This window comes from Macrobrachium nipponense, chromosome 2 (genome assembly GCF_015104395.2).
Source record: "Macrobrachium nipponense isolate FS-2020 chromosome 2, ASM1510439v2, whole genome shotgun sequence".
Classification (NCBI taxonomy): Eukaryota; Metazoa; Arthropoda; class Malacostraca; order Decapoda; family Palaemonidae; genus Macrobrachium; species Macrobrachium nipponense.
Genome location: NC_087201.1, coordinates 35,719,594 through 35,745,713, shown reverse-complemented (window position 1 = coordinate 35,745,713; position 26,120 = coordinate 35,719,594). Strand labels below are relative to the sequence as shown.

The 26,120-nt window shown below is 36.8% G+C and overlaps 1 protein-coding gene across 1 annotated transcript in view; it reads left to right on the top strand.

The window, feature by feature from the left end:
* Positions 1-25,039, top strand: part of LOC135220530 (peptidyl-prolyl cis-trans isomerase FKBP4-like) — a 275,919-nt gene extending 250,880 nt beyond the window's left edge. Inside the window, exon 10 of the mRNA XM_064257712.1 lies at positions 23,176-25,039. Within this exon, the coding sequence (XP_064113782.1) occupies positions 23,176-23,316 (141 nt within the window). The 3' untranslated portion in view covers positions 23,317-25,039. The remainder of the gene's footprint in view (positions 1-23,175) is intronic.
* The last annotated feature ends 1,081 nt before the right edge of the window (positions 25,040-26,120 follow it).

Below are 26,120 nucleotides of genomic sequence, written 5' to 3'. Positions count from 1 at the left end.
ACCCTCAAACATGACAGACATTTCCTTATGCATTACTTGTAGGAAGGTTCAGTGCAACATCAAACAGAGATGTGAGGAGTGTAGAGATAGGTCATTAGATAAGAGCTAGCATAATGCAGGTGTAGAAGAAACACAAGCAATAGATAAGGAAGTGCTAGGGTCAGAGCTGTTTAGAGGACAGATTGTCATCCAGCATGTCTAGCTTACTTGCTAATTTAATGAATAAGCTAACTAAGAGTAAGGATAGTGGTAGTAATAGCAGTGTAAGTGATGCTAATCACAGTTTTTCAGTCCCCCTGCCTGTCCCAGAACCAGTCCATCGCCTCTGCAGCGTGGTTGGTATGGTATTAGCGTCCCACCTCGGTGGTCGCGGGTTCGATTCTCAGCCATTTCATTGAGGAGTGAGAGATATGCATTTCTGGTGAAATAAGTTCACTCTCGACGTGGTTCGGAAGTCACGTAAAGCCGTTGGTCCTGTTGCTGAATAACCACTGGTTCCATGCAACGTAAAAGTACCATACAAACAAACAAAGCAACAAACCAGAACCAGTCCTAACGGGTGCTGGGGTCATGGAGACCCGCAAGCCAGTGCTGAGCAGGCAGAGGCTGATGTAAATTTATGTCAGTTACAGACGAGTAGGGATAATAGGTTGCATAGTGTTCAGGAAGAGAAGTGCAGGTTTCTTCGGGTTTGGATTCTGTTGTAGTCTTTAGTGTGACATTTCGTCTTTAGAGCCATCTTTGGTTTTATTTCCTGCTTCAAGTTCTTTGCAACAGAAGGTTTATAAGTCCTCGGTTGGTTGTTCAGAGGCGATTTCAGGTTTATTGGGTTCTGAAGTGTTGAATAGTGCTCCTTCATCTTTGAAGGTTCTTTTCTTCCTTCTGTGGATAAAGTTCATTCGTCTTGCGGTGATGGTAATTCTGGTGATCAAGTTCTCAAGTTGACTCTGCATATATGGTATGGTAATTACTAATATCAGCTAATTCTCGGTTCTATGAATTTTGACTTATGATAATCCAAGATGAAGAGAAATTGAATAACATTAACAACGGTTCGCCTAGTGTACACAATTTGAGCATGAAATGAGAATCAGATAGTATGATAATTCGGTGCAAAATGTAATTGAATAAGAATGAGAATCAAATTTGATCCGACTTCAGCATTATAATAGTATTATATGTATCATATTTTCTTAATATAGATACTAATATAGTGGTCAGTTGTTTGCTTTGAAATCAGCTGATGGCAAATACGAGTTTATGTCGCCATATTTAATTCATCTTTACCTTGATTGGCTAGCTGTGACTTGACGTAATAGCTCTTCCCCACTTATACCATGTTTGTCATCTTGCGGGAAAGTGGTCTTTTAAATATGTTGACATTTTAACATAGCTAATTATGGTGTCTTGTGCCATATAAATCAGAAATCATAAGGCATTTGTACATTTCATTGCATTCCAAGAACGGAATTAGTTAGTGTGATGTCTTCATTTGTTTAGCAGATGAATTTCCGTTAGTTGGGCTTGCGGTAATTATATTAAGCTTTATGTCAAAGTTACATACATACTATTACCAGTCGTGTGATCAAATACAATTTCAACTGAAATTAATATTAAATAGAATTAAGATTTACACTTAAAATTACCTCAAGAAAATGTGTAATTGATTACATTTCAATTGAATTACAATTACAAGCTTGCCTCAACACAGCCCCATTGTAAAGGGGACATGGCTTAGGCAGGCAGAGATGCCGACTAGTCAATGTCCTTCGCTCCAGATGCAACCATCTCACTTGGTTTCAGCGAATGATCTTGTTCCTTAGTAGCATAAATGAATACTATCTACATAATTTACTTATATGGAATAAAGTCATATTGTTCGTCTTACGTGTTTTTAAGTCCAAATTTGACTAATACGTCTCATTGTAAACTAGTTTTTCCTTTTTTTCCTCCATTAATAGATTGCGTAAATTTCAGAGATTCCATTCGTTTTCACTCGTTTTCATCATTATTACGAGCTTTACATTATTTATCTTATCAGTGTGAAAAGAACAGTAAATGAGCTCTTCATGCTAGTTTTTTTTTTATACCATGGCTGGGTTTGATTTCATTTAAAAGTTTGGGAGTTTTATCCATGTTGCTGAGGCATGATATTGATTAGCATTTAACCCTCTTACGCCAATTGGACGTATTAAAACGTCAAGATAAATTGTCTCCCGGGTGCCGATTGGACGTATTAAATGTCGACATTTAAAAGTTTTTTAAAATTCGTGGAAAAATACTTATAGGCCTACCAGCCAAAAACTTTTGAATCACGCGCCTTGGGGGATGCTGGGAGCTAACGGATCAAGGCGTTGTTTTGTTTACAATCGTTACGCAGGTGCGCAAGCGCAAATTTCTTTCTTATCGCACTAAAAAGTATCAGTGACACATCTTGGAAATGATGTCGTCACTTTGACATAATTTTTGCACCATTTTAAATTAGCCGTTACATGGAGTATTACATGTATATGAAAATGTGTACAATTTCATGTAGAATACAACAGAAAAATACTCACGATTGTAGCTTTTATCATTTATGAAATATTTTCATATAAATAACGATAATTGCCAAAATTTCAACCTTCTGTCAACTTTGACTCTACCGAAATGGTCAAAAAACGCAATTGTAAGCTAAAACTCTTATATTCTAGTAATATTCAATCATTTACCTTCATTTTGCAACAAATTGGACGTCTCTAGCACAATATTTCGATTTATGGTGAATTTATGAAAAAAACTTTTTCCTTACGTCCACGCGGTAACTCTTCCGATAAAATTTTTCTTGCGATTGTCGTAATGTTTGCACCTTTTTAAATTTGCCGTTACATAAAGTTTTATATATGGAAATGTGTGCAATTTCAGGCACAATACAACTAAAAACAACCCATGGTTGTAGCTCTTATCAGTTTTGAAATATTTTCATATAAATAACGATAAGTGCCAAAATTTCAGCCATCAGTCAACTTTGACTCTACCGAAATGATGGAAAAACTCATTTGTAAGCTAGAACTCTTATATTCTAGTAATATTCAATCATTTACCTTAATTTTGCAACAAATTGGAAGGCTCTAGCACAATATTTCAATTTATGGTGAATTTATGAAAAAAAAAAAAAAATTTCCTTATGTCCGGGCGGTAACTCTTCTGAAAAAAATCAGAAATTTTTTTCGTGCGATTGTCGTAATTTTTGCTATATAGGAAAATGTGCGTAATTTCATGTAGAATACAACTAAAAATGATTGAAGGTTGTAGCTTTTCTCATTTTCAAAATATTTGCATATAAATCACGATAAATAGAAAAAAAACCACGTTCGGTCAACTTTGACTCTACCGAAATAGTCGAAAAACGTAATTGTAGGCTAACTCTTACAGTCTAGTAATATTCAGTCATTTATCTTCATTTTGAAACAAATTCAAAGTCTCTAGCACAATATTTAGATTTATGGTGAATTTAAAAAAAAAACTTTCCTTCCCTCCGCGCGTGGATTCACTGCCGCAAGTCTCCGAAATGCGTACCTCGCATTCTCGTTATATTTGCACTATTTCATATTAGGCGTTTCATAGATTTTTATATAGAAAATGTGCGCAATTTCATGTAGAATACAAAAAAATATAATTGAAGGTTGTAGCTTTTCTCATTTTTGAAATATTTGCATATAAAAAATATATTAAAAAATTCGACATTTGATCAACTTTAACTCGTCTGAAATGGTTGAAAACTGCAATTGTAAGCTAAAACTCTTAAAGTATAGTAATATTCAATCATTTATCTTTATTTTGAAACAAATTGGAAGTCTCTAGAACAATATTTAGATTTATGGTGAATTTAAAAAAAAAAACATTTTTTTACGTCCGAGCGTTACAAATTCATGCATAATTTTTTTTATAATATTTTCTCGATGTTGCTTTGATCATTTTACAGTGTGTTATATAACAAAATGATGGCAATTTAGTGTACAATACAACGAATAAAAATAACTCGTTAGCTTTAACCGTTTTGCTCACAGCTTGATTTGAATACAATTATATATGACATTTTTTTTTGCGCTATCATATATTGCATTATTTATATATGATAATGATATTTTTTTTCATTTCTGATGGTTGCATACTAAACTTCAGGCAATGACAAAAAAAGGAGCCAAAATTGAACTCTTTATCTTAAAAACTAAGCGCGCTGTGACTTTTTTAAAAAGATATTTTTTCCGTTTCGGCGCTCACTCCGAGACAGCCTCGTCATAACGGGAGACAATTTTTATTATACCCCTTCGGCGTAAGAGGGTTAATATTTCTTTATCAGCTTCAGCTACATTTTCCATTTAAAATTATATTACCATGACGATCTCACAGCAAGTAAAGTTATTACATAAATTATTTCAGTCTATTCTACATGACATCATTTATAACATACCTAGGGTAAGTGTTTACTGTCATACACTGATTGATTACAAGAAACAGATGTTGCTATCAGATTCGGTTGTATTAGCAAACAAAGTGGTTTCTTGTTCGGTTGTTCATGGCTGTACACATTCATACAATGAGTATAGTGTTAAGACAATACCTATTTAACTTACAAGATGGTGTAAAGATATGGAGGTAAAGAGTTAGACAATTGTAATTTGGCCTCTATCGCTGCCTTCCTTTTACTTTACCTTCTTTCATATTCTCTTTCTTCATCTTATTTTCCACCCTCTCCTAACACTTGATTCATAGGGCAACTGAGGTTTTCCTCCTATTACACCTTTCAGTCCTTTTACTGTCAATTTCCATTTCAGTGCTGAATGACCTCATAGGTCTTAGTGCTTGGCCTTTAGCCTAAAATGCTATATTTAAGTCAACTCTCTCACTGCCTGCTTGCACGCTGCTGCCTGCACCCACTGCATGCGAGATATAGAAAGACTTATTTTCAAAATGTTGTCATACAGATATTAATTGCTAACCCCATTGTAAAACTGAATTATCATAAGACAAATTACAGTAGCTTGAATACTGACTATATTCACGACCATGTCTTGAAGAATTTCCTGAGTTTGCTAATGATGTTTGTCAAGATTATCAATGGGGAGCAGAGTCAGTTTAGTTTGTTTCTCTCCCAATTTCTTCTAAAACTTCTAATGTCTTTACACAATCTTCTATTGGGTCTTTCTTCGGAGGTCACTAAGGAGTCTCCTCTTGCTCGTTCTGTTTCTTTGCCATTAACACAGCAGAGCAAAGAATTTTCATTGTTTCAATCCTGTGACTTTGGGGATTTCGGCAGCTCCCTCTCTTTCTTCAGAGTTAAGAGAAGTAATTTTGGCGGAGCTGTCTTCTTACCACCCTCCACGGGTCCTGTACTTCTCAGGCTACTGGTGTTGATGCTTCAGAGGTGGTTGAGGAGTCTTCCTTCTTCTCTCCTTCTGTTTCTTTCTCAACCTTTTCATGCAGCTATTTCTGTTAATCCTTCAAGGTGTTCAGTGTGGATTCGGCCTAGGTTCCGGGGTTTCAGAGAGTACTTCCTTCCCTCACTTGATCAATGTAGCTTCAGCTCCAGACTCCCGTCTTGGTTTAGTGTTGGTGTAACCGGTGTTGGTCGTATCGCGTTTTGTGGCCTCTCTGCTCTTAGGGGGCCTTGGTCGCCCATTTGTAGTTGGCCAGATGTTATGTCATAGTCACTGGCTGGTGCAGGGTTTCGCAGTCGAGTGAGACTGGCTCAAGGTTATGTCATCATCTTTGGTTGGTACAAGTTTGCCGCAACAGAATGTGGTTGTCTCTTAGGGGTGGGCATTCATCGCCAAGGTATGTATGGCCCAGGTGTTACGTCATCGTCACTGAGTAGTGTGGTTTTGCGCAGTCAAGCAAGACTAGCTTAGGGTTATGTCATAGTCTTTAGTTGGTACACGGTTGCAGAACTGACAGCGGTTGGCTCTTGGGGTGGGCGGCGGTTGGCCAGGGGTTACTTCATTGTGTCTGGGGTTGTGGGATTGTGCAGTCGAGTACAACTAGCTCAGGAGTCAGTAGTTTATCATCGTCTTGTTTGTATAGCATTGCGCAACCGGTTCAGTTGGCTCAGTTATGATGGGGTCGTGTATGTCAGTTGTTGGTATCGAGCACCAAAGTATAGTAAGTTCCGGGTTATTGGGTGCTGCTTTGCAGGTGTTCAGCCTTCTACTTTTCCTGTTCCGGTGTGGTTGGACAGGACTGACAGACGATACCCTTTGAAAAGAGAATCTAGTACTAGTTGTCAGTTTTTGTTTCTCCAGTGAAGGAAAGCAAATATAAACAGATGGTGGACTTTGCCCATTCTCTCTTTCCTAAGTCCAGGCTCTGGAAGAACCTGCAAAGTTAATTCAAGCAATGTTTGATGTGTTGTATTCAACTAAACCAGTAGTCTTTCAAACATCACGTAAGCTGATCTGGTTTTGGCCAAGTCAGGCAACTTTTGGGGAAGACAACTCTAGGCTGGCATCACTTAAGGGGTTGGGTAACCTGGATTCAACTTTGCTTCCTGATCAGAAGTGGTCTGTATGCGGTAGCGGGTAACCCTTTAGCCGGTGTCCGAGTTCCACTCTAAGAATCTGTTGAGGTTCTTCTCTCTTGTGTTCCTTCAGTGATTCATGTGGTAGGGGTTACATATCGTGAGGCTTGCATTTGGAAGACACCTTTCACAACCATTCGGAGGCCTTGTCCCACTCTATGTGGATGTTGCCTGAGTTGATGGGGGTTTCCTCAAACATGGTTCGCATACTCCTTCCGATCCTGGACTGTTTGACAACCTCATCACTTCGGTTTCAATGAGGTTGTCATACCAGACTAACATTTCGGCTGGCTGTACCTCCTTGTAAAATCATGTGCATCCTCACTATCGGGACGTTCATAAGAAGGTTCTGTTGAGGGCGCCTTTTGCGTTCAGCAACAGTTTTAGAGAACAAAATGTCTCCTCGATGGTCAATTTTGTGTTTTCGTCGTCATAAGTAGAGTCGCAGTAGCATCATTGGATGATTGTATAGCAGGTGACAGATCTCAAATGCAGCTGTGTCCGGTTTGAGCTTTCAAAGTTTGTCACATGCTGAGGAACTTTTAAATTGTCCGAGAATCTTATTTGGTTCCCCTCGGGGTCCATCTCGTTCCATTTCCAAAAATGCTATTAGTTTCCTCTTGCGAGTGGTTATTAGTAAAGCGTTGGTTGGTTCTTCATCGCTTTCGGAGCCTTTGAGTTGTTCTTCACATCCAAGGTCTCAAAATATCGCGGTTGCCTACCCTTCGACTTTCTGGAGGAAATTTTCAGCATTGCCGATATTGGAGGCAGTTACTTGATAGTCAGTGAGGGCTTTCATGACACTCTACCTTAGGGATTTTCAGTTTCTTCATAGACCGGTTACTCGCTGGGTCTTGTTGCGGCCAACTCGATTTTATAATTAGCTTGGTATCGTTGGGATGTTAGAAGTTTATGTAATCAGTGGTAGTCTAAATGAACTTGAGAGTTTTCTGTTGGTCAAGCTTAGACTCAGTGTACTGTTCATTTAGATCCTTGAGGTTAGGCAGATCCTGGTGGTCATATTGGAATAACTTCAACTTCTTCAGCACAGTCATCTACATCAGTGAGCATTAGAGAACTCGAAGGTCCTGCACACACTACTTCCCCTCCATACATGATAGGCTGGATAGCCACATGGGAGGTTCACCATTTCCCCTCCATCCATGAGGGGTATAGAATACCACATTGGAGGTTCTTCAGGCTCAGACAGTACCTTGGACTCAACACTGACAGTAAGGTACTTGCTCTGCAAGCATCCTCATGTACATAGTTGGTCAACTAGGCGAGTAAATTATACTTTTACCTACATGAATAAGAAGTATAGATTACCACGTGGGAGGTACTTCTGATTCAGACAGTACCTTAGACTCAACACTGACATTGCAGTACTTTCTTTGCAAACATCCTCACCTACTGAGTTAGATAACTAGGTGAGGATACATACATTTATACATGGTAGATTGATAATGAGATACCTGCGTATGCTCCATGGACAGGTCAGGCTGAATTGGATTGATCTCACTGCCATTAAATTTTGTTAATCTGGCTAATTCAGGTGTTCAGGGAGTGTATTGCAATATGAAGTTTTTATAATAAAACTAATATTGTAATACTTACCTGAACACCTGAATGATCCCTATCCTTCCCCCACTTCAATTTGATAGTGAATGATTCAATTGAAGAGGCAGGCCTCCGGTGGTTGGTATTTGCAGCAGCGTTGCCAACAGTAACACATGTAACTCATTTGACTAGATTTTACCCGCAGCATTAGTAGTGCTGGCAGTTGAAATTATCCACTCTGTGGGGCTACAGTTCAGGCTAGTCAGTGACCAGGGCTAATTCAGGTGTTAGGTAAGAATTACAATATTAGTTTCATTATGAAAACTTTGTATTTCCAGAGCCATTGTTTTGTTTGTACTAGATCTGTTTCCTTGCTTTTATATTTTACAGGCGTTCCCCAGTTATCAGCGAACTTGGTTAATGGCAATCCAGTTTTATGGGGCTTGTATAGTGCTATAAGATTGGCTGTTTATGGCGCCACAACATGCCAAGTTCCGGTTGCGCCGATAATAGTTATGGCTCCATAACATACCTAACAGAGGTACCATTGACCGTACATCGGCGCCACAAGGGCCATAAATTGCCGAGTTTCGGTCAATGGCAGTTTTCACTTATCAGCACCCTGCCAAGAACGGAACCCCCGTCGATAACCGGGGACTGCCTGTATTGACACATTTTAACTGCAGTTGTGGCTCCCGTTGCTAAAAGAAGTGCATCCTGTGCTGTGATAATCTTGAAGATTTTATGTGGTAGAATCTCCAGAATCAGCTCAAAAGACCAGGTTATACAATGACGCCTCTGGTTATGTATGGTTCTGTTGTTGAACTCCTTATCTAAGTTGGAAATTTACATAAATTGAAAAAATGCTTCAGAACACATTCATTTAATTTTCAACCCCATTGATGTTTTTGTGTAAACGCATCAAAGAGGAAATGTAGCCAACACTTAACTTTCATCTTACATTTATATTATATATATATATATCTATATATATATATATATATATATATATATATATATATATATATATATAATATATATTATATATCATATACATATACATACACATATACTACATACATACATACATACATACAAACATACATACAGAGAGAGAGCAAATATTATTTTACCTAGTATATTTTAGCAAAGCCTAGGATTTCTGAGTACTGCTGATTAATGAGTAGTAATTTCCTTGGCATAAAAATTGCATCAACCAAACTAATGGCATAGCAGTCCATTCTTCAATGCATTTCCTGATAGTTATTCAACAATAACGGTATGAGAAATTGAGTCTTCTTACCCTTATTTGTACTATAGGCTATATGTGCTGTATATGAAAGTCTGAGTAAATATTTATTATGGCAGTAACCATTATGCAAAACAAAGTTGTGTAAACCTTCATAATTTATTTTCAAACTAATTTCTATAGACTATTTTTTAAAGTATAATATCACTATGCTTATACATACTAATACGTAATTAAGTTATGCAGTAGTCCTTCAGTTATACGAATTAATAGGGCCAAGGGTCTGTTGGATATGGATGAAATCCGTATAATGGGGTGTTGAAGGGCAACTCTGTACCCTTCCTCACGTAACCTTGTCAATACCACATGAGTAACTGTAAACACTCAGTATGTGAATAAGCAACAACCATTACACTTTAAACTGAGAACTTTATTCAGAAGGCAATTATCTAGGTTTTCCCCATTTTTGTAAGAAAATATATTCCATAAATGTATTTTGAAAAAAATGCGACCCCTATTTTTTCCCTCTGTAGCATAAATGATACAGTTCAGTAGGCATATAGCCTACCTGTTTTTATCACAGCCTACCATGGTTTTATAACTATTAATGCATTTTTATACAACAACTTCCTTATCAGTTATTACATAACAGAAATAAAAATACCCTATACGTAATACATTTTCATACATATTTTAAACATAAAAGCGAACATTTACAAATTGACACATCCATAGCTAAATTTGCACTTATTTAACTTGATATTTTCAGCATAAAACAGCATCAGAGGCATATATTTTACACTTACACCTATGTAATAACTCTCAATAAAATTTTAATATCATTTGCATAACTTTGATGGTCTGAAAAGTATATTTCTACAAATGTATGTACATGTTAGACATAACGGCGCTAGCGGTGCTGTTAACCGAAAATTGTGCCGTAAAAATGCCTTAAAATACCTTATTTTTTAAATGAATATTTTTAACGACAGTCATATAACCGATTCGCCGTTAAGCGATTGCGCTGTTAACCGCGGGCCACCTGTACATATACGTACAGTGGTCCCCCCGTATTCGCGTTCTCCGGATTCGCGGACTCACACATTCGCGGATTTTTCTTTGGAACCTATCTAGAAATTATTCGCGGACGGACTCGCCCATTCGCAGAATTTGCCGACGAAAATAATCACTAATTAGTGTATTTTGATGTTTATTTTCATGACTACATATATTTTTATGATACAAAAATGATTTACTAATTTTCAAATATTAATTTTGATTAATACTGTATTAGTAAGTTTAATAAGTTTAAATGATATCACATAATAAAAATAATAATTTTTCTCTCTCTCTCTCTCTCTCTCTCTCTCTCTCTCTCTCTCTCTCTCTCTCTCTCTCTCTCTCTACTACAAAGATGTATGTTTTTTGTATGATAAATAAATGATTCACTATTTTCAAATATTAATATTAATTTATACAGCAATAATATCAATTCATTAAAGAAAATACCATAGTGAATTAGTAAATTTTAGCTTATAAATTTAAAAAATTATGTAAGAATGAAGGAAATCCGCCTTCTTTCTCTAACTCCAGGTACTAAAACTGTCATACGTATCAAGTTAAGTGGCGGGAGGGGGAAGGAGCTGTTTTGTTGCTGCCATCAAGTGCTCATGAAATTTCCCCCCCCCCCCCCCCCACCCCCCCCCCCCCCCCCCCCCCCCTCTCTCTCTCTCTTCTCTCTCCTCTCCTCTTCTCCTCCTCTCTCTCGCTCTCTCTCTCTCTCTCTCTCTCTCTCTCTCATTTACTGAGACTCAAGATTTTTTATTGTACTTGTACTATTTGTTTTTAATATTTTCAAATAATAATAATGATGATAAATGTAATTACAAAATTCATATTATGTGATAGTATTTTAAAGAAATACAATACTAATCTATCCATGTCACTTTTAATTAAGGTTAACTCTCTCTCTCTCTCTCTCTCTCTCTCTCTCTCTCTCTCTCTCTCTCTCTCTCTCTCTCTCTCTCCTCTCTCTTCTCTCTCTTTTGCCACACAAGATAATGCGTCATAGTGATAACTCCCTCCCTCTCTTTCGCTGGAAGCGTTATAAGTATTTTTTGATAGAACAGAGAGAGATAAACACTCACTCTCTCTTTTACCGAGATGAAAGAATTTTTATGGTACTAGTATGTAAAATGTTTATTGATAATTTCAGTTATTTAATAATAATAATGATAATAATAATGATAATAATCAAACTGTAATTACAAAATTCATAATGGTAGTATTTTAAAGAGATGAAAATGACCTTTCCATTTCACTTGTAGGAATAACTCCTCTTTCTTACTGTGATGAGAGAATATTTATGGTAGATGCACGTGTTTATTTTATTTTCAAATAATAATAATAATAATAGAAGTAGTAATAATACGATAACTAATTTCAAATGAAAATTCTTCCCTTCGTCTTTATCTGTATCAATTTCCCTACCTTCTCTTAACTCCAGTGACGCTCGGAGCTGGGAAAGTAATGATGCCATACAATGGTCAACGAATTTAATTGTTTTATGTACTCTCTCTCTCTCTCTCTCTCTCTCTCTCTCTCTCTCTCTCTCTCTCTCTCTCTCTCTCTCTCTCTCCACAAGATATCTGTCATAGTGGTAACTCTGTCTCTCTTGGCTGCAAGTTTTATACGTACGTATGTAAGTATATACCTTTAAGGCTACTAATGTTTAGGATTACTTTGAAATTATATTAATACAATCTCTAAGATTAATACAGTAATATGATAATAATTTAAGGTAAATTTGATGCAGGATGTTACATAAGGTGTACATTTGGTGTTACTATTTCTTCCTTCTTTTATCTCTCTCGCTCTCAGCAAAAGAATTAATAGACGGACAAACATAATTGCAGAGTCCTCTCTTTCTCTCTTCTCTGGAGAAATATATGTATTTATGGGAGGGGAAAAAAGTTGCCTACAGACGTTCATTTCAATCTATTGAAATCGTAAGGAGTTATTCTCTCTCTCTCTCTCTCTCTCTCTCTCTCTCTCTCTCTCTCTCTCTCTCTCTCTGCTATTGGCTGTTTATATATTTCTAATGGTAAAATGTTTAAGATGACTTTAAAATTATATTAATAATATCAATTCAATGGTATATTTGATGTAGGATAATACTTTAAGTAGACATTTGGTATTTGTGATTTCACATACAATTGTTTCCCTTGTAAAAAGAAAATGGATGTCTCAAATAGTAACAGTATGAAAGAAAACGTGCATGACTGAATACATATGGGGGGACTGAATTATTTTCACATACGTAACTAAGTCATGCAGTACGTACATAGTATGTATTTATGTATAACCATAAAATGTAAGATTTACTTTAAAACAGTATTAATAATATTTCAAAGATTAATATGAACCATAATAGGATATTTTATGTATATTTGATGAAGGATGGTCTTTTTAGGGATACTTTGGTGTTTGCATGTTCAGGATAGAAGTTTATGAGCATTTTTAGAGGGGGGTTCTAAACATTCGCGGATTCTAACTATTCGCGGGGGGGGGGGGGGGGGGGGGGGGGGGGGGGTCTGGTACGCATCCCCCGCGAATACGGGGGGACCACTGTACATGCACACACACACAGTCAGTTGCTGATTATAGGCAGGGGTTCTGTTGTCAGTAGGGTGCTGATAAGCGAAAACCACCATTAACCGAAACTCGGGAATTTTGGTGCTTACGGCACCGAATTTCGGTTAATGGCACCTCTCTGAGATATGTTATGGTGCTGTAACTCTATTATCGGCACCTTATGACGCTGATAACTGAAACTCCATCCAGTTTGGCGCCAAGAAGAGTCTCTTTCATGGTGCTCGACAAGCGCCATACAACCGGATCGCCATTAACTAAGACCACTGATAACTGGGGACTGCCTGTGTGTGTGTGTGTGTGTGTGTGTACACACATACCACATTCCGGCTATCTCTTCATAATGGAGGGTGTTTGGTTTCCGGCTGAGAACTGCTAACAAGAAGACAGTGATAATGGCACTAGTAACCCACTACTTAGCAGCAGTCAACCAGAGATCAGTGCATGCGTAACAGTGCTGGTAATCTTGGATCAGGGCCGAAAATTGTGTTAATGCTGTTGCTAGACATGCGCCGTAAAACCAGATCGCCATTAACAAATGTTGCCGGTGTATGTGTGTGTGTGTATATTATAAATATATTATATATGTATGTGTATATATATATGTATATATGTGTGTGTGTGTGTGTGTATGTATATATATATATATATATATATATATATATATATATATATATATATATATATATATATATATATATATATATATATATACAGTAATACTTTGGGTTACGAACCGATTAGTATACGAATTTTTTAACTTACGAAGTGACGCCCTCATTCTGGAATACGAATTTCACTTGGAATACGAATGCGCGAATTTCCATCATGGGAGGCCGCCTGCATTGTTTACATCGGACATCGGATGAGCGTGGGATCTGCGAACGCATTTTTTTCGGCCAAAACTTAACGAGGGTCGCGTGACTTCCTCCCACACATCCCTTGACCCTTTTTAAACCATAACTCTTTCACTATCTCGCTGGCGGTAAGATTGAACGCATCTGTCCGTGATACGCTCTCAAATTTGCTTAGTGATTTGTGCACGTGTTGTATTTCCATGATAGTGCTTATACGTTACTATTACCCAAATACTAAAGACAATGGCTCCCAAGATGACGAAGGCAAGCAGCAAGAAGGAAAGCATAAGAAAGAAAGAGATGATTATGGTCGAAATGAAGAAGGAAATTATCCAAATGCATGATAAAGACGAGCGCATGAAAGACATTGCAGCATTCTTCAAGTGGTCGCAATCAACGATCTGCACTATTTTGAAGAAAAAGGAAGAAATTAAAGCCAGTAAAGCATCAAAAGGTGTCACAGTATTGACGAAACAACGGCCTAATATTCTCGACGATGTAGAAAATTTGCTCATGGTTTGGATAATCGAGAAGCAGCTGGCAGGAGATTCCTTAAGTGAGAGCATCATTTGCGAAAAGGCTCATAAGATCTACGAAGATTTGAGTAAAAATGAGCCAGGCACATCAGCGGACAGTGAAAAAGACACTTTTAAGGCGAGCCGTGGCTGGTTCGAGAATTTTAAGAGAAGGACTGGCATCCACAGTGTTGTTCGCCATGGTGAGGCTGCAAGCTCAGATACGAAGAGTTTAAAAGGGTCGTGGATTCCGAGAAATACCTCCCCCAACAAGTCTTCAATTGCGACGAGACAGGGTTATTCTGGAAGAAGATGCCCAGGAGGACGTTCATTACGGCAGAAGAGAAGGCACTTCCCGGTCACAAGCCCATGAAAGACCGTCTAACCCTACTGTTTTGTGCCAATGCAAGCGGGGATTGCAAGATTAAGCCTCTCCTCATGTATCACTCGGAGAATCCACGAGCCTTTAAGAAAAACAACGTGCAGAAGAAGCTGTTGCACGTTATGTGGCGGTCTAATACCAAGGCTTGGGTGACGAGGATCTTGTTCGTCGAGTGGATGAACGAGGATTTTGGTCCCAAGGTGAAGAAGTATCTCCGGGAGAAGGACCTCCCATTCAAAGCCTTACTTGTGATGGACAATGCTCCTGCCCATCCTCCATCCGTTGAAGAGGACTTACTGGACGAATTCAAGTTTATTAAAGTCAAGTTTTTGCCCGCCAACACCACTCCAATACTCCAGCCCATGGACCAGCAAGTTATCGCCAATTTCAAGAAATTGTACACGAAGGCTATGTTCCAGTGCTGCTTTGAGATGACGGAAGGCACCAACCTTACCCTCAGAGAGTTTTGGAAGGATGTCTACTCTGTTTACAACTGCCTCAATCTCATTGACAAAGCCTGGCAGGGAATCACCAGGAGAACCCTCAATTCTGCATGGAAGAAACTGTGGCCCGACTGCGTTGCTGAACGAGATTTTGAGGGGTTCGAACCCGTCGAGGAGGGGCCAGTTGAAGAGGAGATTGTATCCTTGGGCAAGTCCTTGGGGCTGGAGGTTGACACGGACGACATCGAGGACCTCCTGACTGAGCATGGGCAGCAGCTGAAGACCGACGAGCTGTTGGAGCTACACAAGGAGCAACAGACAGGTAACGGAGGAGATCTCATCTGAGAAGGAGGGGGAAGACGCTGCACAGTTGCTTCCTTCGAGCGAGATCAAGGATTTTTTGAAACACTGGGAAATTGTGAAAAGTTTTATCGAGAAAAATCACCCGAATAAGGCTGCGTAAGGGCGTGCAACAAATTTGTTTATCGATAATGGGGTGGGTCATTTCTATAAAATTTTAAAGAACAGGCAAAAGCAAGCCTCCATAGAAAAATATTTTTTCAAAATTGGGAAAGACGACACAGTGTCGCGTAAGCGTAAAATTAGTGATGGTAGTGAACGGTGCTCTCTAGAGAAAGAACCAGAAAGTCTTCCAGAAGTGTTCACGGAGGGAGATTTCCCCCCCTAGCCCTAACCCTCTCCTCCTCCCCCTTCCCCTCCTCCCATCTCCGTCAAGCCAGCAGCCACACTCGCCAAAGGTAAAGTTCAGGTTTTATTGTGCATGCATATTAAATCTAGTGTTTATATTTTAATTTCATTCTTCAATTTTTTAATTTTATGTAATTCCTACATGAATTTTCAACCTTTGTGAACAAAAATAAATGGAAAAATATGAATTGAAATGGTCATTCATGGTCGAGTGGAACGCATTTTTTGGTTTTTATAACATTCTTATGGGAAAATCCATTTAGGTTATGAATTTTTTAGGTTACGAAGCAGGTTCTGGAACGGATTAAATTTGTAACCCAAGGTATTACTATATATATATATATATATATATATATATATATATATATAGATATATATATACCATATATATATATTATATATATATATATATAATATATACAGTAGTACCTCGAGATACGAAAGGCTCAACTTACAAAAAATCCAAGTTACGAAAGCCAATGCGAAAAATTTTACTGCTCTACATTCTTCAGCTCTGCATTGATAATATAATAAAGTGGGCTGAGGTTAATGGTTTTAGATTTTCCGCCAGTAAAACTGTAACTATGCACTTTTGTCGTATAAGGGGAATCCACCCTGATCCAGATCTATTCATTCATAGGCAGAGAATTCCATGTGTTGGTGAAACAAGGTTTCTTGGCTTGATTTTTGATAGCAAGCTGACCTGGATTCCACATCTGAAATATATTAAGGCAAAATGCTTAAAAGCAATGAATTTGCTGAAAGTCGTGTCTCACACTTCTTGGGGTGCAGACCGAATTCAGATGTTGAGATTATATAAAGCCTTGATCTTTTCAAAATTAAGTTATGGGTGTGAGGTGTACACTTCTGCAAAGCCAAATAGCCTTAAAATGCTCAACTCAATTCATCATGGAGGAATACGGTTGTGTACTGGAGCATTTAAATCATCTCCCACCGAGAGCATGCTTGTAGATGCTGAGTAGCGTGCCACTGGATCTTGCATTTAACAAGGCGTCTGGCTGGTTCGGAGCTGGTATAGATTCCAGAGGCTACCTAAGTCTTTAACCAGCATTTGTATGAGAAATGAAAGGCATTGGCAGTTTTATGAAAATCACCCCAAGCAACCTCATCCATTCGCTTTTAGAGTCAATACCATTGTTCGTGAATTAAACATGCCAAGGGTCGAGATTTTACCAGCAAAATATTCAGTTAGTCCCCCCTGGAACTTCCCAGAGGTAAAATTCTGCAGATATTTCAATTTTACCAAAACAGAATTGTCCAGTGAGGCCACGCGGTCAATATTTTTAGAACATTCCTTGCAACATGACGACTCCACTGCAGTTTTCACGGACGGCTCAAAGTCAGATGCTGGCGTCGGCTTTGGTGTAGTCTCCCTGATGTAGAGAGGAGTGGCAGGTTATCATCTGTTGCATCAATTTTTACAGCAGAGTTGTATGGAATTTTAAAGGCTTTAAAGGAAGTTTTAATTCGGAATGAAAGTAATTTTATTATATATTGTGACTCAAGAAGTGTTCTTCAGTCACTGGAATCTTTTAACCCTTTAAACCCTCTGATTTTAGATATATTGGAATGGCTGCTTTTACTAAAAAGAAGAGGAAAAGAAATAAAGTTCTGTTGGGTGCCTTCTCATGTTGGGGTGGCTGGGAATGAGAAAGCTGACCAACTTGCAAAGTCTGCGGTCAGCTCCCCAGAACCCACAAGATGCCTACTACCATATCGGGATTTGTATCCTCTAGTAGGTCAGAGAATTAAAAAATGTTGGCAGTCCCAGTGGGAGGATATTTTAAACAATCAAAAAATGCGTAGTATCACGTCTTCAGTGTCTCCTTGGTCATATCCATATATGCCAAGGAGACAAGAAACGATGTTGTGCAGATTGAGGATTGGACATACAAGACTCACCCATGGGTTCTTGATGTCTCGTGAAAATCCTCCGTTTTGCTGGTTGAATGTCCCAGACTTGGGAATTTGAGACATAGTTTCATGTCTTGGGGTCGTGACAGAGTAGGTGATTTTATCCTAGCTACAATTCTTGGAAAGGATTGTAATATAGAGCAGTTATATATTTTTATGAGGGAGGCTGGCCTCCTTAACCAAATTTAAATTATACATAGATTGTCTATGTAAGAACTTTTATATATGAACAAAATTTTTATATAATATATTTATAGATTTTTATATGAAATTTATCAAAAATTTAGTTTTTTTATATTTAATTTATTTCGGTGTCAATTACCCAGATGTTGTGACGCCAGATATAATACACAATCAATCAATCAATCTACATTCGAAAAGTTTTCAAGATACAAAAGGTTGTTGTTGTAAAGTCCCGAGATTCGCCCGGACCACCGAGAACAATTTTAAAACTCCCGCGCCTCCAACTGAGTAAACTCGCCACCATCCTCCCGCTCTCCCATTGGTTCCTGATGCTAGTCACCCCATAAGGTCCTGCTCTCCTATTGGTCAGCATCTACCCCTTGTGCTTTAAGTATTCTATTGGTAAAAGGTTGCTGTAAATTGAAAAACTTATTCATGCAATACATTTAATAAAAAAAACATTAGGTAAAGATAGAATAAAGAATAGAAATGAATGGTTATTATACTGTTTGGTAGTTTCAGTAGTTGAAGAGAGATAATGTAATGAAAATTTATGGCTTACTGTGTAAAAGTGATTGCTTGCGATCGTTCAAAATCTGTAAGTGTGGATGTAAACACGTTTGGAAGCTTTTTTTGTTTGTTTGTTTATTATAGTTAATGGTTACTTAATAATTATTTGAAATGAGTACATGCAGTACATTTAATAAAAAAAATTGTGAATTAGATATCATAAAATATAAAATAAATCAGACTGGCAACAAATACGTATTTTTTAGAATTCTTCTGTATTATTACGTTACGTATACACATGTTTCATTGTAGCTGTCAGTAACTCGGTATCTTCATTAGGTAAAGATAGAATAAAGAATAGAAATGAATGGTTATTATACTGTTTGGTGGTTTCATTAGTTGAAGAGAGATACTAATGACAATTTATGGCTTACTGTGTGCTAGGAAAAATGATTGCTTGGCGCTCGTTCGATACGGGTAAGAGCTGGATGTAAACAATCAATCGGAAGGTTTGTTTTTTGTTTGTTTGTGTATTATAGTTAATGATTAATTAATAATTATTTGAAATGAGTACATACTGATTATTTATACATTTTATTGGCATATTCTAAGCTTTTAGCTCTTAGGTTTAGATGTCAGAATCATAGACTAGGCTACAGTAGCAACCGCTAACATAGGCTAGGCTTATTGCTAAGGGACATATGCTAAAGTCCTAATATATGCAGTAAAAATGGGGTTGAACATTACATGCAGTTAAATATTACTCAAGTATGTACAGTATTTTGCCTTTTTGGAGTCATATTTCTTCCGTCATAACCCTAGAACATGTGTTTTAGGCCTGGAAATATAATTTACTGGGGTGTTTTTGGAGGGCTTGGAACGGATTAGCCATTTTACATGTAAAATGTGTTCCAAGTTACGAAAAACTCATAATACGAAGGCCGTCTCGGAACGGATTAATTTCGTATCTCGAGGTACCACTGTATATACATACACATATACATACATATACACATATACATAACATACATATAACACATATATACATATACATTATATAGTATATATATATATATATATAATATATATATATTAGCCATTACATAGAGTTTTATATATGAAAATGTGCGCAATTTCATGTAGAATACAACAAAAACAACCCATGGTTGTAGCTTTTATCAGTTTTGAAATATTTTCATATAAATAACGATAAGTGCCAAAATTTCAACCTTCGGTCAACTTTGACTCGACTGAAATGGTCAAAAAACGCAATTGTAAGCTAAAACTCTTACATTCTAGTAATATTCAATCATTTACCTTCATTTTGCAACAAATTGGAAGTCTCTAGCACAATATTTCCATTTATGGTGAATTTTTGAAAAACTTTTTCCTTACGTCCGCGCAGTAACTCTTCCGCCGAAAAAATCAGAAATTCTTTTGTCAGTTTGTCATAATGTTTTCACCATTTTTTATTAGCCATTACATAAAGTTTTATCTATGAAAATGTGCACAATTTAATGTAGAATACAACCAAAAACAACCCATGGTTGTAGCTTTTATCAGTTTTGAAATATTTTCATATAAATCACGACAAGTGCCAAAATTTCAACTTTTCAACCTTCGGTCAACTTTGACTTGACCGAAATGGTCGAAAAACGCAATTGTAAGCTAAAACGCTTACATTCTAGTAATATTCAATCATTTACCTTCATTTTGCAACAAATTGGAAAACTCTAGAACAATATTTTGATTTATGGTGAATTTTTGAAAAACACTTTTTTTCCTTACGTCCGTGCGGTAACTGCTGAAAAAATCAGAAATTCTTTCGTTAGTTTTTCGTAATGTTTGCACCATTTATATTAGCCGTTACATAAAGTTTCATATATGAAAATGTGTGCAATTAAATGTAGAATACAGCCAAAAATAACTCATGATTGTAGCTTTTATCAGTTTTGAAATTTTTTCATATAAGTCATGATAAATAGAACAAATTTGACCTTCAGTCAACTTTAATTGACCGAAATGGTCGAAAACTGCAATTGTAAGCTACAGCACTTACAGTCTAGTAATATTGAATCAATTACCTTCATTTTGCAACAAATTGGAAGTCTAACACAATATTTCAATTTATGGTGAATTTAAAAAAAAAAAACTTTTTTTACGTCCGCGCATTACGAATTCATGCATCATATTGTGATAATATTTTCTCTGTTGCTTTGATTGTTTTACAATTTGTTATATACCAAAATCATCACAATTTAGTGTACAATACAACGAAAAAAAATTAACTCGTTAGCTTTAATTGTTTTGCTCACAGGGCTATTTGTATACAGTGATATATGAAATTTTTTTTTTGCGCTGTCAAGTATTCCAATATTTATATATGATAATGATATTTTATTTTTCATTTCTGATGGTTGCATACTAAACTTCAGGCAATGACAAAAAATGGAGCCAAAAATGAACTCTTAATCTTGAAAACTAAGCGTGCTGTGATTTTTTGAAAAAAAGTTTTTTCCACTTCGGCGCTCACTCGCGAATGCTGCTGCCATACGGGAGGCACTTTCATAAATACCAGCTCGGTGTTTAAGGGTTAAAATAAAAAATCAAATTTAAACTTCAATTTGTTTATAAAATCTACATTGTTTTTAAAATTCATGTTAGAAATGTTTCCTACCAAAGGTGTAAGAATTTCTACAAGCAATTTAGATAAATTATATGTAACTGAGCCCACTGAACTAATGATTGGTCTGATAGGGTTATTGATTTTGTGTGGGTTGACTAAACCATACATATGAGGTAGGGAGGTGCATTGCTGTGTAAACTGTTTAATTAAATGGTCCAAGCCCTTCAGAATAGATTTAATTTGATTATTGAAATGGGAGTTCACTGTGTAGGATTAGACCTCAGTTTCGTATAAGTATCACTATCATTTAGCAATGCCATTATTTTACTTACATAGTCACTTTTATTCATTATCATCACTGCATTAGATTTATCTGCTTTTGTCACTTTCACTGTTTTGTCTTCTTTAATTTCCTTATAAGCCTGGAGGAATCTTTCGGGTACATTAGAGGGAGAAGGCTTTATAAATATTGACATCCTCAGGGCATAGATTATGATTAAATTTTTCCAAATAAAAGGATTTTGAAATGTTGACACAGTCCACGTTACCGTTAGACACACCAAAGCTAGACAAACCAAGTGGATAGTGCTACGACGGTGGCTTTGGGATATGGGTTAGTTATTGGAGGAGTACAGAACAGAGCTCACACCAAAGGACCTGCAGGACCTTGAGAGGGAGCAGAAACAGACAAGGGAAGAATTGCTTAAGTGGAAGAGATGGAAAGGGCAATGTCCCTAGTTCATTAATAAAATAGATGTGTGCAACATAGATTGAAGTGTCAAGTTTTGTTGATACATGTCACCCTGTCAAAGCTTTAACAAACTTATAAACTCACTGTTTGACCGTGCATTCTCTCATTTCAAGGACAATTTAAAATGCAGGCAAAAGCAAATATGGAAAGAGGGTTTTACTGAGAAAGAAATCCAGTGAAGCAATCTGAAATTTGTAGAAAGAGACAGAAAAGAGAACCACCCCATAAGCACAGCTGCCTGCCATTTTTGTGGAAGGGGATTTACCTCCCAAACAGTAACTCTCCCAGTGATAGGCAAAATGAGAACAACTCTGCTTTATTTTTCATATATACTCTCTCTGTTTATTTTTTCATAGTAAGCTTGTTATACTTCAAGTTAAAATAAGTTTATTGGAAATAAGTTTATTTGTTGTATTTTTGGAGGTCTGAAATATATGAATCCAGTTTCCAATTTTTTTTGGGGGGGCGCGCGGAAATTCGCTTGATGTAAGGACAGATTAGTTAAAGAACAGCTTCCTTGAACAGATGAAACCCTTTGACTGAGGTATAAACATTGGCATACAATTCTTGCTATGGTTTTCCTAGACATTATTGTAAAGTTTTTTAGGAATATTGAATGACAAAATAAATTACTGGTGTACTCATTTACACTTCAGTACTGACATACCTGTAGCAGCCCTAACTATTACTGTAGTACATACAGGCACCAACAGCATAATATTTTGTTATATCCAAGATTTACAGATTGCTTTTGTTCATAACCTGAAAAAGAAAATATGAATATATGTACATTCTCTCTGAAGATGTGCTAGTATTAAGGAAATGCTTGGCTCCTCCATCCTTATACATGTTAGGGTGATGAAGATTGATGTTTGCTGTTTTCAGTGCTTGTGTGATGAGATAACAATATATGTAAGTGTGGATTACATGCTGTGCTCTTCACATGACAAATACAAATTTTAAGGTTTGGAACTTCCTGTGATTTTTTTCCTAATGTTTTCCAGCCACATTTTTCATTGCACATCAGTGAATTTGCCATGAGTTGAGAACTGGCTGTATGAGTAAAGTTATGTTGTGTCTGTACTGTAAAATATATTAAAGTTCAAACAAATGATGAAATATAGACAATGAAGATATTCATTGGGGAACTTTTAATATTGGCAGTTTACCAGATTTAATGAGGATCTACTAACTTTAATGTTTATTTTCGAGACAGTTATATTAATCTTAGTCCCTATTTTATTTTCAGAGAGAGGAAGCCGAAGCTAAGAGAAACAAGGATGTAATGGGAGGAGATCTTGGTGAATGGGGAAATGCAGAAGAAAAGTGTGATCCTGGCAAAGTTGACCTCGCACAGCAGTTAGACATCGAAAATGTTGAAATGCTTTAAATGGTAGTTTGTTGTGCTTGACTGCATATGAAAACAATTAGGCACAAGGACTGAACTCATAAAGAGGAATTATTTGGTTTTGTAGTTTTCCATCTTAAAGTTAAAGTTTTTTTTTTTTTCTTTCTTTTTTTGAAAGAAAACTTTTGACTGCAATGACATTTTTGACAGGAAGTAGTTGGTCCCATATTGAATGGTGTGGGAAAATTGCAACCAGCTTAAACTACATGAGCAGGATAAAATGTTATGTAAAAAAAATATAGAAAATTGCAATTGTCATTTTCAGTGACCATTGTCAACTCTCACTTTTAAAGGCCTTTTAAAGTGTGATAGCTGAACTTCCATAAATGATGGGAAGGTGATGTATGTTTTTTTGTATTTTTTAAGGCAGCAATGCATTTTAATAGTGGAGAGATTTAATTTCGTTGCAACTACTATCCTGGAGCACAACTCCAACCCCTGTTGTTATTAACTTTTCCCATTCATAAAATAGATTAACCATGTCTTACATATCCCCTATGCTATTGTCCATAATTTTCTAACTTATGTTACATCATAAATGTCAAACTGAGAATTGATCCCTCCTTTCTCCTAAATATATTTCAAAAGTTATCAATGGAAACTAATTCAAGTTTATACCTTAAATACGAATGTTGAACACATTTGTCTGTGGTTGGTAGTAAAATGTAATTTCTAAGTTGGTATGTAGTTTGTAAACTTTTATTGCTTTGGGTTCCTCAGTACAAAATGTTTTCATTTAGGAGTATGTAATTCATTTTGATAACCAAAGTGTTCATAATCATTCCATTATCTACATTTCAAGACTGTGTATGTGGAGTGGGTGTACCCTAAGTTCCAATACTGTATAATCCCCCTTATGGGTAATGTCAGATGTGCATTTCCTCAGTTATTTGAGGTAAGTGCATTAACAGTGATTTCTTTAGTATTTACTTCTTGTTTCACCAAAGTATCAAGTGTCTCTCTCTCACCATGGATTCCGTATCAGCAAAATGAGTGCAACATTTTGTGACTCCTTTAAATGTAATTTTTATGTGCATTTATCATTTATTGAAAGAGAAATTTAAATTTGTCAGCTTGATTGTATGAGTTTACTGTTGTTCATACCTGGATCTTTTTACGTACAGTAATCCTTCGATTATCTGCAATAATAGATGAAGTCAAAGTCTGGATAGGGTCAAATAAAACTATGAATGTAGAATGGTAATGCTGCATAACCATAAATATTAATTATGTTTATAAACAACAAGCATCTCACTTGAAACTGAAAACTTGATGCAAAAGGCAATTAGCTAGCTTAATTTTCATATTTGTAACTCTCGTAAAAAACACAAGTATGATAGGATTACACATGTAACACTTTATTTTAACTATTTGCCTCAGCACATGCAAAATTATTGTATGATATTAAGAATACATTACTTATTAAGGGTAATAAGATAATCATGCTTTGGAGAACATTTGAAGAAACTCACCTACATGTAGTACACATTAACACACACACACCTTCCATTTCTCCAATATCTTTTTTTTATTTATTTATTTTTTTTTTTTCATAATATTTACGGCATATTATCAGTTTTGAGTCCACATGAAGAAAAAAATCATTATTATCCTTCTAAAAAATGCCATAAAGAAACTGTTTCCCATTAATCATGAATTGGAACATCAACTGAAATTACCAGTAAAAGAGAATTTTCATAAATAACAGTTTTTTATTTTGAAAATACATGTATATAATTGTTCCTTTACTAATACAAACCTCCGTTCTTTACATAGAATTTACCTTGTAACCCGAGCTTGAACAGCCATTTTACTTTCAATCAAAGTTGCTAACTATCAACAGATAAGCGAAAGCCCCACCTACCTGTCAGCAAGCATTCTTCTACTTTGCTTCCAGCTGCCATCATGTATAGATGTTTAAAGACTCTGCCCAACTTGCCATTTACTTTCTTTGCATGCTGTATGCTTATTTTCTTGAATATATTGAATGAGTTTGGGTTGTTCATGTTACTATGTCGCAAATCCCTCTGTCAATTAAGCCATCAGCATCAGAGAGGAAACCTCAGGTTTTCAGGCGCTATCCAGGAAGGACAGGCTTTGTAATAGGTCCCTCTCCTCAATAGATGTAGATCCTCATCCTCTGTGCCTCCTGCAGGATTTATGATTACATTTTGCCATACCTAGCCATCTGAACAGTGGACGAAGTTTACCATGGAGAAGAGAGAGAAGAAGGTCTCCCTGGTGTCATCGGATTGCAATATTCCACTGGTGATACTGAAAGTCTTCCTTGTACTTTATGTTTGCCTGCTAAACTTCCTCAGGCTCTTACTACTGTCAAAGGAATATCTCCCTTTCGCTGGCTCCTGCTGTTGGTCCAATAGAGCTGCAGACGAAAGGAAGACATCCAGCCTAGTTCCTGCACAAGAGCCTCTCTTACTTCTGAGGGGTAGGTGCCCTCTGGAGGATGCTCTCTCTTGGGGGGGTAGAAAAGATATATCCCTGAACCTAACCTTTTTTTTAGATGTTTTGGAGGCTGAGTGGCTCTGGTAAGCCAAGTGTCTCTTCCCTTATCTTGAAAGCAATGAAGGCTCCAACTATGACTGTCATGACTTTGATGATCAATGTCTCCACTGTCTGTAGGGCCGCCCCCACCTAGCTGGTTACCCCTCATATGCCATTGGTGATGTGTCCCTGGGTGCTGTTGTCAACCTCGTCCTTGGGAGAGGTCATCCTCCATTCCCTGTTTTCTACACTGACCTTGGCTACACTTGTAAAGAAGCAGAGGA